The sequence below is a fragment of the Lepisosteus platostomus genome, chromosome 8 (genome assembly GCF_059453375.1).
Source record: "Lepisosteus platostomus isolate fLepPlt1 chromosome 8, fLepPlt1.hap1, whole genome shotgun sequence".
NCBI lineage: Eukaryota > Metazoa > Chordata > Actinopteri > Semionotiformes > Lepisosteidae > Lepisosteus > Lepisosteus platostomus.
Window position 1 is genome coordinate 33563493 of NC_142618.1, and position 15215 is coordinate 33578707.

The 15215-nt window shown below is 38.3% G+C and overlaps 1 protein-coding gene across 1 annotated transcript; it reads right to left on the reverse strand.

Annotated features, from left to right (window-relative positions):
• Positions 1–1081: 1081 nt before the first annotated feature.
• Positions 1082–14609, reverse strand: LOC148657250 (uncharacterized). Its single transcript, XM_088644427.1, has 7 exons — positions 14534–14609; positions 13887–13985; positions 12975–13013; positions 12269–12367; positions 4929–5033; positions 4553–4609; positions 1082–3124 (listed from the first exon to the last, which is right to left on the reverse strand). Exons 1-7 carry the CDS (start codon positions 14544–14546, stop codon positions 3117–3119), a joined length of 420 nt encoding a protein of 139 aa, XP_088500553.1. The 5' UTR covers positions 14547–14609; the 3' UTR covers positions 1082–3116.
• Between the last annotated feature and the right edge of the window lie 606 nt (positions 14610–15215).

A 15215-nucleotide genomic window follows, 5' to 3' on the forward strand; every position in this document is an offset into this window, starting at 1 on the left:
CCTCTCGACAACCGATCCCAATGCTGAGTGAGGAAGATGGGGAGACCTGGAAATAAAAAGCCCCAGACAAGACACACCGGAAGAACAAGTAAAGCACAGTGAAACTAGGAACAGGACAGAGCAGGGGCACCCTCTAGATGTGGAGGGCGTGACAGAAGCAAAATGCTAGTTTTGCAAATTAATGCTACTGGAGGATATTATCTTTAATTTCCATACAGAAGAATAGAAAATAAAACTGGCAATTGGAAAAAAAAGATTATTGTTTCATGTGATAATATTTTTCTGCACCTTCAGTTCATATAAATATGTCAATGTATACATTTCTGTGTATCAGTGTAACATTGCAATGTTCCCAGGACAGGGGGTCCCAGGTTGGTAGGGGGGGAGAGAACCGCTGTGCTGGTTGAGTGGGATTGCTTTGGGGATCACAGTGGGGTCCACTCTGTGAGCGTGACCTGGAGAGGCAAACTGCTGAGGTCATTTGCAGACACCTCCAATGTGGGGGAGTCAAGGCCACCCCCAGAGGAGCCCCCTATGGAGTGGGAAGTGTCCCCCTGTGGAAGGACAGATACCAGTCCAGTGGGAGAGAGGGGCGCCTGGGGGACTGCCCTGTGTCCTGGGTCCAGGAGGAGTGTGAGCAGGGCAGCGTCACAAGTGTGGTCTGCTCAGGTACAGTCCACAGTCTGTAACACAATATATATCTTCACTGAAAAATTCTCTAGTAATACTTCACCCAAAAATTCATTAAATCACTCCAGTGATTGATTTGATCATTCAGTAGTATTTTTTTACTGATTAACAGACAGATTTCTGGGGAACTCAAGAAGAGCAGATCTGTTATTATTACTGTCAGGAAGGAGTGCCTTCTTCATACCCAAAGAAGGCTCCACAGCTGAAACATTGTGTTTTCTTTCTTCTTTCTTCTCTTTTCAGCATGGAATAAACCTATTACTTCTTTCTTTACAGCTTATAGAGGTTACATTCCATTTTGCTTTCTGAATTCTTTATTATTATCCATATTGATTTTTACCGATTCATTTACAGAAATTAAGTTGAATTGAATTAAAAAAAAATCCTTCACCATTTTCTCAGTACCAGTTCACATTTATTTGAAATCCACAGGTCAGAATGATTTAAAATAAGAAAAGATACCTAAAAAAATGTATGTTGAAATAAATGCATAATATACTGTATACTGTATGTGAAGAAAAAGCTGAAGTTTAGTAACTTATGAAACGTAAAGCTGGGTTCACTTTAAAAACAATATGTATAAACAAATTCAGGATGGGCTACAAAATGAAAGTTTCTTGTAGCTTAACAACATGAGAACAAAGGGGTCCAAAAATAAAAAAACAAGTTATTTCAATATCCCTCGTAAATTATAAACAGTGTATTGATTCATATCAATATTCATATACACCTTTCATTTAAATAATCTTAACACAATCTCTCTCTACAGGCCCTTTAAGTAAAATCTCTATTCTCTACTGTTTCTAAAAAATATTTTTATTATTCATCATCTTTAGAACCTTGTTCAATTTTTGGTGGCGTGAGAGAAAATACTCAAAAATCAGTTGTGCAAGAAAGATGACCCTAGTACTTTTAAGGATTCAGAAGTGGTGGGCTTGAATTATTAAGGGTTTCTTTGGTCTGTGGTGTGACCCCTGTGACTGGCGATGCTGTCAGTGAGGGTGATTTCACTGCTCTCTCAGGTGTATCTCTGTTATGGGTACTGAGTAGGTCATCATGTGAACAAGTAGTGCTGATAATAATCGCTTAAACTTATATAGCGTTTTTCTGGAGCTCCAATCAAAGCGCTTTACAGGTAATGGGGATTCCCCTCTACCAATGTGCAGCATCCACCTGGGTGATTCAACAGCAGCCATAATGTGCCAGTACACTCACCACACACCAGCTATCAGTGGGGAGGAGAACAGAGTGATTAAGAGATTGTTAGGAGGCCAATGGGAAATTTGGCCTGGATGCCGGAATTACAACCCTACTCTTTTGGAGGGACGCCCTGGGATTTTTAATGACCACAGAGAGTCAGGACCTCAGTTTAACATCTTATCCGAAGGATGGCGTCATTTTTATAGTATAGTGTCCCCATCACTGGGGCATTAGGACCCACATAGACCACAGGGTGAGCACCGCCTACAGGTCCCAGTAACACCTCTTCCAGCAGTAATCTTAGTCTTTCCCATCCATGTACTGACCAGGCTCACACCTGCTGAGCTTCAGTGGGTTGCCAGTTGTGAGTTGCAGGGTGATATGGCTGTTGGTTGATGAGCGGGTGACCATATTTTTGATGGTCAGTGTAACTGTCTCACAATGGTAGGTTTCTGGTTTGACAATTGATAATTGTATATTTTAAGTTTGTCTGATCTAAATGTATTTGTGTTGTGTGGTGATCTGGTCTCCTCCTGTTTTTCAAAGACATTTAGGTAAGATTTGATTGACTAAATTGATGTGCTGGCATTTTACCAGGTTCCCATAAATTCAGTACATGTGAGAAGTTCACAAAACAATGATTAAGAAGGAATACTTTGCACATAAACTAAGAGACAGAGTGAGATAAGAGAACACATCTTAGAGAACACTCCATAATTGACAGAAGGTGAAAGTAAGAGCAAATCAATGATAATTGGATAATTGTGACAGTGAGAGAGAGACCAGTGGAAGATTTAAAGAAGGTAGGGATCCACTCTGTCTTCACCAGAAGGGCACTAATGAGAGACGTACGATCTAGAAGAACTGGTGAAAGGAGACAATTAAGTGGCACAGTTTTAGCAGTAATTAAATTACATATGGTATTAGTAAAGGGTCATGGAAGAGTAAAAAAGACTTAATACAATCTTAATATTACACTATATCAAATAAAAAAAATATGTCATACAAAATAAAAAATTGAGAAAATAATATTTTGAAAAAGCTTCTTCAAAAGCAAAATAGATAAAACATTTAGACAAATCATTCACATTGGTTCTTAAAATCATAATTTTAGAACAAAATACTTGCATTCTAAAGATATTAATGAAACATCAAAAAATATCCATGATTGCAGAACTTGTTAAGGTGTCACACGAAGTCAGAGAAGCATGAGGTGAGACACGCCTTTAGGTCCCTGGAATGAGAGAAAGTAGAACATGATACAACAACAATATTCAAATATTCCTGGATTTTAGTAAGAATGGAGAGAACTATTACTGTTTTATATTGAAGCTGTCTGTCATGAGTGAATATTTTAAAGTGTGGTAAAAACTTCCACCAATTGTCTGTAAATATCTAACAGTACATTATCATAGGCTAGTATCCTGCAATTTACTAATAATGTGAAAATAATGTGCACATAATGTGCAAGTATTCATGCTTCAATTTGATTTTCTGAACGTATGAGGACAACAAATAGAGTGACATGGAAAAGTAAAAGTTTTTCCTGTTATATTCACTACTGCTCTAATTAATTCTGTGACTAGAGAATGATTTCATTTTTTTCCTGCAAAAAGTAAGGCATGATTTAGAAAATCCTCTTTTTTAACATTACAAACAGTAACGTGATCATTGCAGTGTCTGAAGAGAAGCTCTGACAGAAACATTTTGAGCCACAGTGAAGAAAGAGGTGCATTTAATGAGGGGACAAATACAGGAATTATTTCCAAAACATTAGTTATAAAGAGCTGGCTCTCACTGTGCATGTCCATAAGGAGATCAGCAACAGTTTCAAAAATATCTAAAAATACAATACTTATCCCTTAAATTGTCCTATAAAGACATGTTTATTTGTGTAGGTTATTATGTTTGATTGGTTCCTAAAATTTTCAAGTACTCTCAAAATTTTAAGTTACACTTTATGATTGTTACAGCAAATTAAAACCCACATCTCCTATATGCCTTAATATATTAATCTTCATATATTGATTTGGTTATACAACCAATCATGCTGCTTATATAATTTTGCTTATAATTATTATGATTTTGCTTAAATGAACTGCTTACTGTATATGATTTTGTTGTCTTTAACATTACAAACATTAACATTTGATTGTTTCTAGTGTCTGGGTGTGAGCTCTGATAGATACATTTAATAAGGAGACAAATACAGAAATTATTTTCAAAGCATTAACTATACAGAAGGAAGATTTGTCTTCTGTATAGTTTTTAAAGGCATTACCCCACTATTTCCTGAAATATGTTTTTAATTACTTTTCTGTGTCACATTGTATTTATTGTGCTCCAAGTTGTTCTCAGTTCAGCTGCAATGACTGCACTTGACTGCAATTAAAACACCCAGTACGTTTCTCTATTTAGATCTAGAATCTAGGCAAATTTTAACCTGGATGGTTTTGAGACTGGACCTGATCTCATCAACCTATTCATAAGAGCATGTGTCAACTGATACACACCAGAGCTCTACCACTGTTAAAAGTCTGTAGAACATTTATATTTAGTTCAAAATTAATAGAAAGATATGTTAATACTACTTTTAAATAATAACTGTGTCATATATTAGTCAAAATCAAATTTCTGTCAAGCAAAATGATTAATTCTTTACCTGTAATTGAATACTCCTTTTCTAGGTAGTTTCCAATATCATCATATTGAGACGCACCTGTTGAATGTATGCAAATGGATACATGTGAAATCAAAATTCAACAAAGCAACAGCTACAGTATGTGTTTTCTCTTCTGAATTTGTTTTCTAGTCAGAATCGCTCATCATTCTGAGGTTTGTTTTTCTATTTTCCCTGACTTAAATTATTATTATAAGATCATTAATTTGAGTGAAAACAATGGACATAACAAAAAGCAAAGCACCAATATGATTCTTTTTATAACAGAGCTAAGAGTATTTACTAATTTCTTGATCACGTTATGGTTGGTGTAATTTTCTACTGTAGTTACAGTATGTATAAAAAGGACACACTGTACCTCTTTCATTGACATAATCATTATCTGCTGAGTCTTCACTTTCTGCCTCTTCACCACACTCAGGGTCCTTAATATTTTCTGCTTTGGATCCAGCAGCTCTAAACTCTAGGTAGCAGGACACCACATAACTTATTAATAATGTAGTAAAAAGAAGTGACTGAAAAAATCAAACTTTTAAACGATAAAATACATACGTACAAAGAACCCTTAAAACATAGAAAAAGCAATTTTTACATATTGACAAGAAGAAGAAAATAAGAAACTATAAAATTTAAGATTATGTGGCATTTCCCATTAAGGTTCATGAGGGATAACAGCAACTACGTTTTTCCATCTCAGCTTCCCTTACATATATTCTGTGATTTTATTTAAAAAAAACTTTAAACAGTTTAAACTTTAGTAAGCCTCACTTACTAAAGTAAACTTATCTGTCCTTACACATAGACTGCACACACACCAGCATGTGGTATTATAATAAAAAATGTCCAACCTTGTCTTTGCTGAAGCATCCTAATATCAATGTTCTCCAAAATTTTGCTCCTGATCTCCACAAGTGCTGCTGTGATAAGGTCTGCTTTGGATCCAGATATTCTCTGACAACACGATTGGCTTTCTACAATTGTATCATTGCCAGCTGTATTTCTAAACCAGTCAATCACTCTGCTGGTGGGTCAGGCTTCTCTAGGTAACTCATAAAGCTTTCACCTTCACATCTCTGCATCTGGCTTATCTCATATGCATATTGTTTCCTTGTCACATTCCATTACATCATTTTTGTCTATTAACAATTAAGCCCAGTATTAACAGAAGATGATGAAGGGAGTAAACAAGATCCAGCAGGCTCCTTCTTTATTTGATATTGTCATTGATTGAGCTCTTGGATTCCAGTCTATTAGCAAGGACCCACATGCTACCTGTGTCTCCACCTGCCAGCACTTTTGTTTTCTAGGCCTCATTTTCCTATTTCCATTACATCTTCTCTCAATGTTTTCATTTTCCTGCGATTCATTGAATTTTTTTTCTTTTCTTGTCTAGTGTTCCTTCTATTTTACAGTTCTCTGTGTACTCCTCTTGTTTCCTTTTCTACCAGAGAAGAACACTCATATGCATACCAGGACTTATTCAAAATCCTCAAAAGCATTAATCAATTCAACTCAGAATAAACAGTAAAACATCAACCAGAGGACAAAACTAAACACTTCATGGTAGTCCATTTACAACTGAATGAAAACAAGGCACTTCTTTACCTTGTGGTTGCAAGAGTATGGAGGATGCTACCCAAATATAGTGTTTTAGTAGATTTCCTAGTTTCCTTCAAGATAGTGTTGGATGAAGGCCATGGAATTTGCAAGTGGCTACGCTCTTGGCTCTTGACAATGAAGGGGGCTGAAAGGGCAGAATGTCCTCAGTTTGAAACCTTTATGTTCTTCTTATTATTATCTAAGCCCGGTTTTCTTTCAAACTCTAATTCTTCAGTGATGCATCAGGTCTACACAGCGAGCTGTAGGTGTGCAAAGCCTTGAGAGTATATCTGCACACAGGGGAGAGATGGAAGAGGAGGCCTGTATGTCTGAGGGGCTGTTAGTCACAGACTCTCAGAAGGTGTGGCCAGCATGCTGTGTGTGAGTCTGAATGGTGTGCAGGAAGTTGGTGCACACTGCAGTCAATTCAATTCAATTCAAGCTGTATTGTCCCCTAGGGGAATTTTTTTTTACAGCACAGTCAAACACAACACAATGACTGTTATGTCCCAGTGTGTGGTCCATGTGTGTTTTGTTGCTATGTTCCACACTTCCTGACCTTGATTGTCCTCCCTCTCCCATTGGTCCATCATTACACTATTGTTTCTGTATGATGTCATCATCAATCAGCTTCTCAGCCAATCAGAGTGCATCTTATTCAGTATATAACATGGAGGTTTTCAGAAGGAAGAGGCCTTTCGTTTGACTTTTGTCCCGCTTGGCTTTAGCTTTGCTTCGCTTCTGGTTTTTGCTTCGGCTTTGTTGGTGTTGTTTTGCTTTGTGTGTGTGTATTTTCATATAGCTTTGGCTTTTGTTGTTTTCTGTTCGTCTCCTTGTACTTTCGTTTGTTTGTGTTTATCATCTATTTTGCCATTACCTTGCCCAAACTTGTTATGTTCAACCTCTGTGTTCTTTTGCACCCTGTTACTTGTGTCTGCTCTCATTTGTATTCGTAGTTCACTTGTGTATTTGTGTAAACTCTTGTGTATTGGGTTAGTTTAGGTTGTTGGGTACACTTTACGCATGTAGTTGATTTTTGTATTAGTACACTAGTTTAGTACAGGTGAGTGTCAAATCAAGTAAAATCAAAGTTTATTTATCAAATGCACAACAATACAGCGTGCAGCAGTAGTTGCTGGTAATAAAATGGCTTTTCTGCGAGCTCACAAAAATCACAAAAACACAAAAATCACAAAATTTAGGTTAGAAAATAAGGTTATATAATAATAGGAATAATAGAAATGGAATAAAACTCAATATGATTAGAGTTGCTATGTGTCCATGGTGTATGCATGGTGTATGCATGTCGTTTGTCTTGGTTTTGGGTAGTCAGTGAAGGTTAGCTAGGGTGTTTGAAGACACCGAAAGACCATGTGTTTTGGGTTTTCTTTTGTAGTTAGGTCAACTTTCTTAGCCAGCTCCATTTTGATTGTTATTTTCTTTTCATTGGCACCCCTCTAGTTCCCTACCCCTGTGTGTTATTGTGTCTTATTACGTACCAGTTACTTATTCACCTTAAATTAATCACTTTTTGCACCAACCCTTGTTGTCACGCTTCCTAAGTCCCTCAACAGAACCCACCTGCATCCAAAAATGATCCTAAATGTTACACCCCTTTACCCCTAGACACTTGGGGTCATAACAATGACAAACAAACATCACCAAAAGGGAAGAGAATACAGTAGTGTTACAGGAGAAACAAGAGACAAGGTAGTTACTTTCCGTTGTTTAAGAGTGTAATTGCAGTGGGAATCTAGATTGAAGTCTTCTCTAGAAGGGAGACAACGGTTGAGATCTAAGGGCCCAGAGGAGTTAGTGAGGGTTAATATGGAACTGACACTGAGTTCGCTGAAGGTCTGTCTGACTGCAAGAGGTCTTCTCTCCTGGCTTGTTATGCCCAAGTGATTGGAAGTGTGTGTGAATATGAAAAGGAAGGTGTGGGGTGTGGTTGTGTGGTGGTGACTAAGCTGGCAGGGCTGCCCAGTGTATTAATAAAGCCGTGGCTGTGGGATCAGAGACTGTAAGAATCCTGACTCTGCACCCTGACTCTGCAACTAGGAGTTGCCTGTCCAGTCATGTGTTACTGACAGTGCAAATTTATTGGGACTCAGGCTGGTTGGACATGACAGCAGTTGAGGGCTGTGAATGGTTTTTAAAAAGAACAAAATAGTGAGAATATTAATTCTTGGTTAGACTGAAAAAGAAAATATACAGAGTATCATATAATGGGTTAAACAAATATACACAGACAGATACTCAACACGTTCAACCAGCAGGGTAGGTTCTGTTCTGTTGTAAACAGTTACAAAGTAAAGGAGGCCATAGAGTCGGTGAACTTTATGGGTGTTTCGGCAGTTGTTGATCATTAAAGAAGGCTGCACAGCCGAAACTGTTTTTCTTTTCTTCCCTTTTCAGCATGGAATAAACCTTTACTTGTACCTTTGAAGCCTTTGTACCTTTGTAACAGCTACCTGCTTGAACTTCATGGGTGTAACCTGGCTGAGCAATAACTCCCCTTAATAATGAAGATACCAAAATAAATGAAAGAGAGTTCATAACACCAATGCAGAATGTTCTAGAAACTACAAATAGAGTAAAAAACAAGGACATGAGGTTATCGGTCTGAATGTATGAGAGGTTTATGAAGGATCCAAAGGAAGCTTAGTAGCATTTCCAAATTGACCAGAGAGAAAAGAGTCAGCATCAAGCTCCTCTGAGGAAAAGTTTTTTGAGTGAAGTTGAAGAAGGAAGTAAATGAGAAGCCTGTAACACCAATAGAAAATCATTAATTGCATAAAACGATGAGAATCAGGTTAGATACTCAATAATATTAGTCGACAAGTATATGGGATTTAATTACTTCAGTGGGGGTTCCTCAATGGGCAGTGAAAGATGTTGCCCCAATGTGAAGCTCTGAAGCTCATTTAGTGTTTCTTGGAAGTGGTGTAGAAACCAATAAATTAACTGTCAATAATGTTGATGAGTAGTAGGTTGAATTTGGTGGCAATCTGAGATGAGTATCATCAGTGGTTGGGATAGGTAGTGGAGTCCCCAATAAGATTAAAAAGGATTTAATTTGACCATCTTATTTGAACATCCATGCGAAAAGATTTCTGAGAGACAGCAGCAGAATAGATGGTAGATGTAGCAACACAGGTAGGAGCACTGTCCACATAAGAGAAATGTGAGAAACCATCTCATGAGTTTGTTTTTTCTTTCAAATCTGCTGGAGCTCTGTGAGTCTATGAATAGCTAAGGACAGTGCTGCAATCCAAAGGTGCCAAAGTCAAGTTAGTGTTTCATGTAGGTCTTGTGGAACCAGTGCCGAGTTGATGAGTAGTAGGTAGGATAGGCTAGTTATGAGAAGAGCATAATCCCTTATATCTGCCAAGGGAATTTACAACTGTTATTATCATCACCGTCTACATCCCTCCTGACGCTAATGGCAAAGAAGCACTAAAGGTATTGTACACTGCCATAAACAAACAGGAATCTGCACATCCCGACGCAACCTTTATCGTCGCAGGTATCTTTAATCAAACAAATCTCAAATCCGTTCTCCCAAAATACCATCAGCATGTCTCCTTACCAGCGAGAGTAGAAAACACTCTGGACCATGTTTATACCAAGATTTAGAATGCTTACAAGGCAGTACCCCTCCCCCACTGTGGAAACTCAGACCACATCACCCTGTTTCTCCTCCCGGCATACAGACAGCTGCACAGGCGAGTGAAACCAGTGGTCAGAACAATGAAAGTGTGGCCTGAAAGTGTGGCCTGAAAGAGCTGAATCAGTCCTGCAGAACTGATTTGAATGCACTGACTGGGATGTGTTTAAAGAGGCAGCCACACAGGGATCATACACCGACATACAGGAATATGGATCACCAGTCACTAGCTACATCAGGAAATGTGCTGACGATGTTACACTCACAAAAGAAATAAGAACGTTTCCTAACCAGAAACCATGGATGAACAGTGAGGTTCGCATCCTAATCAAAGCAAGGGGTGCAGGATTCAAATCGGGCAGTTCAGAGGTAAGGTCAGCCAGGATCAATCTAAACAATGGTATTACACATGAAAAAAACACACTCAAACAGGAATTAGAGGAACACTTCACCACTAGACCCAAGGTGCATGTGGCAAGGTATACAGGCCCTCACAGACAACAAGAGGAAGAACATCTGTGCATCTGCCCATGATGCCTCCCTGCCTAACGAGCTCCACACCTTCTATGCTGGGTTTGAAGCCAGCAACACAGAACCAGTCAACAGAGCTGCACCCTCTGCAGCTGACCAGGTGTTTTCACTGTCTGCAGATGAGGTGACGAGATCTCTGCTAAAAGTGAACACACGCAAGGCTGCAGGACCCGACGGCATTCACAGTCGCTTCCTCAGAGCCTGCGCCAATCAACTGGCAGGTGCATTCACAGACATTTTCAACATGTCTCTGGCCCAATCCGTAGTCCCCACCTGCTTTAAGACAACCACTATCATCCCAATACCGAAGAAAACCACAGTGACATGTCTTAATGACTACCGACCAGTGGCACTAACACCTGTCATCATGAAGTGATTTGAGAGGCTGGTCATGAAGCACATTAAGGACACTATTCCAAACACACTGGACCTGTACCAATTTGCCTACCGGCCCAATAGATCCACAGATGACGCAATCTCCATTGTCATACACACAGCCCTATCCCATCTGGATAAAAAGACCACATACGCAAGACTACTATTCATCGACTTCAGCTCAGCTTTTAACACTATCACTCCAGAGAAACTAGTCAAGAAACTCAGTGCTCTGGGTCTCAACACCACCCTCTGCAACTGGATTCGGGACTTTCTGACAGGCAGACCTCAGGCTGTCAGGCTTGGAAACCACACCTCCGGCACACTAACTCTGAACACTGGGGTCCCCCAGCGGTGTGTGCTTAGTTCATTACTCTACTCCCACTACACCCATGACTGTAAGGCCTAACACAACACCAACCCCATCATCAACCTCAACATCAGCAAAACCAAGGAGCTGATCGTTGATTTCAGGAGACTGCAAAATGGTCATGCCCCTATCCACGTTAATGGGACTTAAGTGAAAAGGGTCAGTAACTTCCAATTTCTTGGCGTCCATATCACCGAGGACCTCACATGGTCTCTCAACGCCACCTGTCTGATCAAGAAAGCGCAACAGCGCCTGTACTTCCTAAGACGGTTGAAGAAGGCAAAGATATGTCCCCAGAACCTCACTAACTTTTACAGATGCACTACAGAAAGCACACTGACAGGTTGCAACACAGTGTGGTATAGCAACTACATTATTGCTGACCGCAAAGCCCTACAGCGGGTGGTGAAAACTGCCCAGTTCATCACTGGGGTTGCCTTCCCATCTACTGTATATAGGACATTAATGACAGACGGTGCTTGAAGAAAGCTCTTAGCATCATCAAAGACCCCACACACTCCACCTACAGACTGTATGACCCTCTACCATCTGGAAAACGGTACTGGAGCATCCGGGCCCAGACTACGAGACTCAGAGACAGTTTTTACCCCCGCGCTATCAAACTATTAAACTTCCAGCTTCTCTCACCTACAATCTGAAACTGCCTTCTTTCTTACCAAAAACTCAAACACACATTGAAATCTACAATCTACCTCACATGTCAAAAAGCTCACTCCCCATAATTTTCTATCCTTTATTTCATTCTGTTGATGTATGTTTTTGCACATCTAATGTTGTTTTGCACATTACCTGTTACAGTACCTTTTGTTGTTTTGCAAACTGCCTGTTGTTTGTCTTTCTTTTATTATACAATTGTATTGTTGTTGTTTTTTTGTACTACTTATCGTCTGACAGCTAGCTAAATAGCATTTCGTTATACCATATACCTGCACATGAGTATAATGACAATAAACTTGAACTTGAACTTGAATAATCAGAATTGGAAAAGAAAGCATAGAAAGGACTGATGTGGAAGCGGGTGAAATTAGAATTTGGAATCATTCTAAACATTTGTTTTAAAGTTCATTAAGCAGTTAATCTGGTCCAAATGGTACAGAAAGTTCCATTATCTGTCAAGAAAACAAGGTTCACTCACCACTACCCCCTTCTTCATTGACATGATCATGTTCTTCAACATCATCATAATCCGAATCTTTCTCTCGAGAGTCACAGCCAACATCATCATATCCAGTTTCTGGAAGATCAAGTTACAGCACAATGAACATTAGAGCTGTTAATCATTTTTTAAAATAAAATTAGTGAAATACAAACAATTTGTTAATGAAATCTATTTATAACTGCTTGAAATTTGTTATAACAAATGTATTGTTTGTTTCAGTTTATCAATGGAATAAGCAGAGGAAATGGACCAGGCTCATCCCCACAAATGATACATTGTTTGATTTTGGTAATCTTGAAAGCAACAATAAATCAAAGTCAGTCTGGGATTAGAAGGCAGGGACAAGCATGTGCCAGTAGTGACATACAGTTAGTCATATACAGTATTGCCAGGGTAGAGAAGACTGTCCTCAGTGTACAGTCCAACAGTGATCCCTGGGACAAGCAGTGTACTCTGGGACAAGCAGAAAACTTGCCCTGTTGTCGCAGAGAAACACCTCACTTCTCCACGAATACTAACAGTAACTGCCCATCAAATACCAACCGGCTCATGAGTATTATAGGAGACCCCGCACAGTTTTCATTCACCTGGTGCTCATGCAGGGGTTGAAGTGGCAAGATGAATTTATTAACAACAGGTGATAAACAAACTGAGTGTTAAAAGGAAATAAATGTATTATTACCAGGCTTTTTACTATCAGCTACATCATCATATCTGTCTTCTGAAAAAGAAAGTAAAAAATAAAGAAAAAAATCCTTTAGAACAGCATGTGCAATGATTGAACAAAAAGCTATAGAACTTAAAGACTTAAACATTTCTTTTGTTGGACTAGAAGTCTGTGTAAAAATGTATTTAGTGAAGTAAAAAATCAGACAAAACTGACAAATAATTAAAGTTAAGGAATGTAGAATCAGTTACTATAATTTATTATAGTCACTGTTAAAGTGACAGTCTTTAAGAAGTCAAAAACTTTGCAGTCTCACAGGGCCTTTATGTGTTTCACATGCAACAGCATCTAAATCTCATACCGATTCGGGATTGGGGGGGGAGGCGAAGCCTATCCCGGCAAGCTACGGATACAAGGCAGGGTACATTCTAGATGGGGCACCAGTCCATCACAGGACAGACATGCACACACTCACACATAATGTATGACCAATTTTCCCAGAAGCCAATCAACCAGTCAGTATGTTTTTATACTGTGTGGGGGGAAACCTATATGAACATGGTGAGAACATTCAAACTCCACACAGATAACATGGATTGAATTCAGGACACGAGCACTATGAGCCTGCAATGCTAACCACCGCACTACAGTACCACCCATGACTATAGTAATAAATCGGTAAAGCTTTATTTAAATGTTGCTCCATAATAGCTTCATAATCCCCTCATAACTGCTACATAAGACATTATAAACACAAGCATTTTGCTTTGTAGGTCAAATGCCAATGACTTAATGTGTGAGGAGGTAAAACAGTAGGATTTTGTTTAGCATTGTATGTAAGCATAGAAATGATAATAAAACACATCATGAGCTTGATATCAATTACTCACCTAATTTCATTTTTACAGAATTAAAGAACTATTTTACCTGGATCTAATAATCCAGATCTGTCTGGTCCTGGCTCAGATTTATCAGCTGCACTTTTCTTTGTTTCAGAGTGAGAGACTGGTTCATCATACTGTACTTCTAGGAAATGGAAATTAATTAATTGTAAAACATCAGAGTGAATGCAAAAGCTCTCTGTTTAGTGATGAAGGTAAATTAAGTTACTATGTATTTTTATAGCATAACAAACATATTTTAATTGTTTTAGATTAATGAATAAAGTTAGTTTTAGCTGTTTTTAACCTGAAAATGATTAAAAGTCTTAGTTGCACCAATCAGCAAAAAGACACAGAACTGGTGTGGCAGCAAATTGAGATGAATGTGAGGAAAAGTATCATAGAAGCATTTCTGAAAAACTTCACATTATTTTAAGGCAATATTAGCTGATATCTGAACAATACATTTGCTCAGCAGTTTGTGGTAGGTCTGCTAATGGCTTGAACCTACCTGTATCAATGCCCCAATTGTGAGAAGCATGTTTGGAAAGAAAAAGGAAACAATAATGACAAATTATGATAAATATAATTTCCTTCTGATAATATTGTCTTATTGGGAAGTGCAAAGAGGTGACAATATGAAAATATGTTCACAGGAAAGTGAACCTGCGAGGTGCCTAATAGTTTACAAACCTGAAGTGTACATTTTGTGTGATCTATCCAGATGCAGCCTCTGATCAATTTCTTCATATACAGCTTCATATGCATTAGACAAACCTGTAGATGGAATTATTCAGAACACCAGTAATTAATATCTCTTAGTAATGTTGTTTATTTGAGTAAAGAACTGAAGTCAAACTAGTTTTTACATTAATCATTGTTCAAGAATTTTTTTCTCACGCTAATATTTCTGTTCCTTTTGTGTTTAAAGATTGTACAATTGAATATTAATATTGAATAGTATCTAGAAAAACATCTCCCACTATTTTAAAAGGCAAGACATCCCTGTTTTAAAATAGATCTAAAGTACTTATTGAAATCTAGCAGCTGACAGCAGTGGGAAATATCAGCCTACCTTTATGTTTTCTGTATTTATTTCTTTTAATGAAAAAAGCAGTTGACACTGCACATAAAGGCACGCCCAGCATCAAACAAGTGAAAGTCAAACCCAGAATCCAGTTTCCTGTCTTTACACCTGAAAACAAAATGATTCATTTTAAGACTAAACCAAAAATCTTGAAATATTCTTGTGTGAAAAAAAAAGCTTTCAGACAAGGCTGTTCCATTACATGAAGGATAATCACCACTGGAATATTGGCATTTCTCTCATTTTAATCAACAGAACATCATCACATTATGTTTTTTCTATCCATCA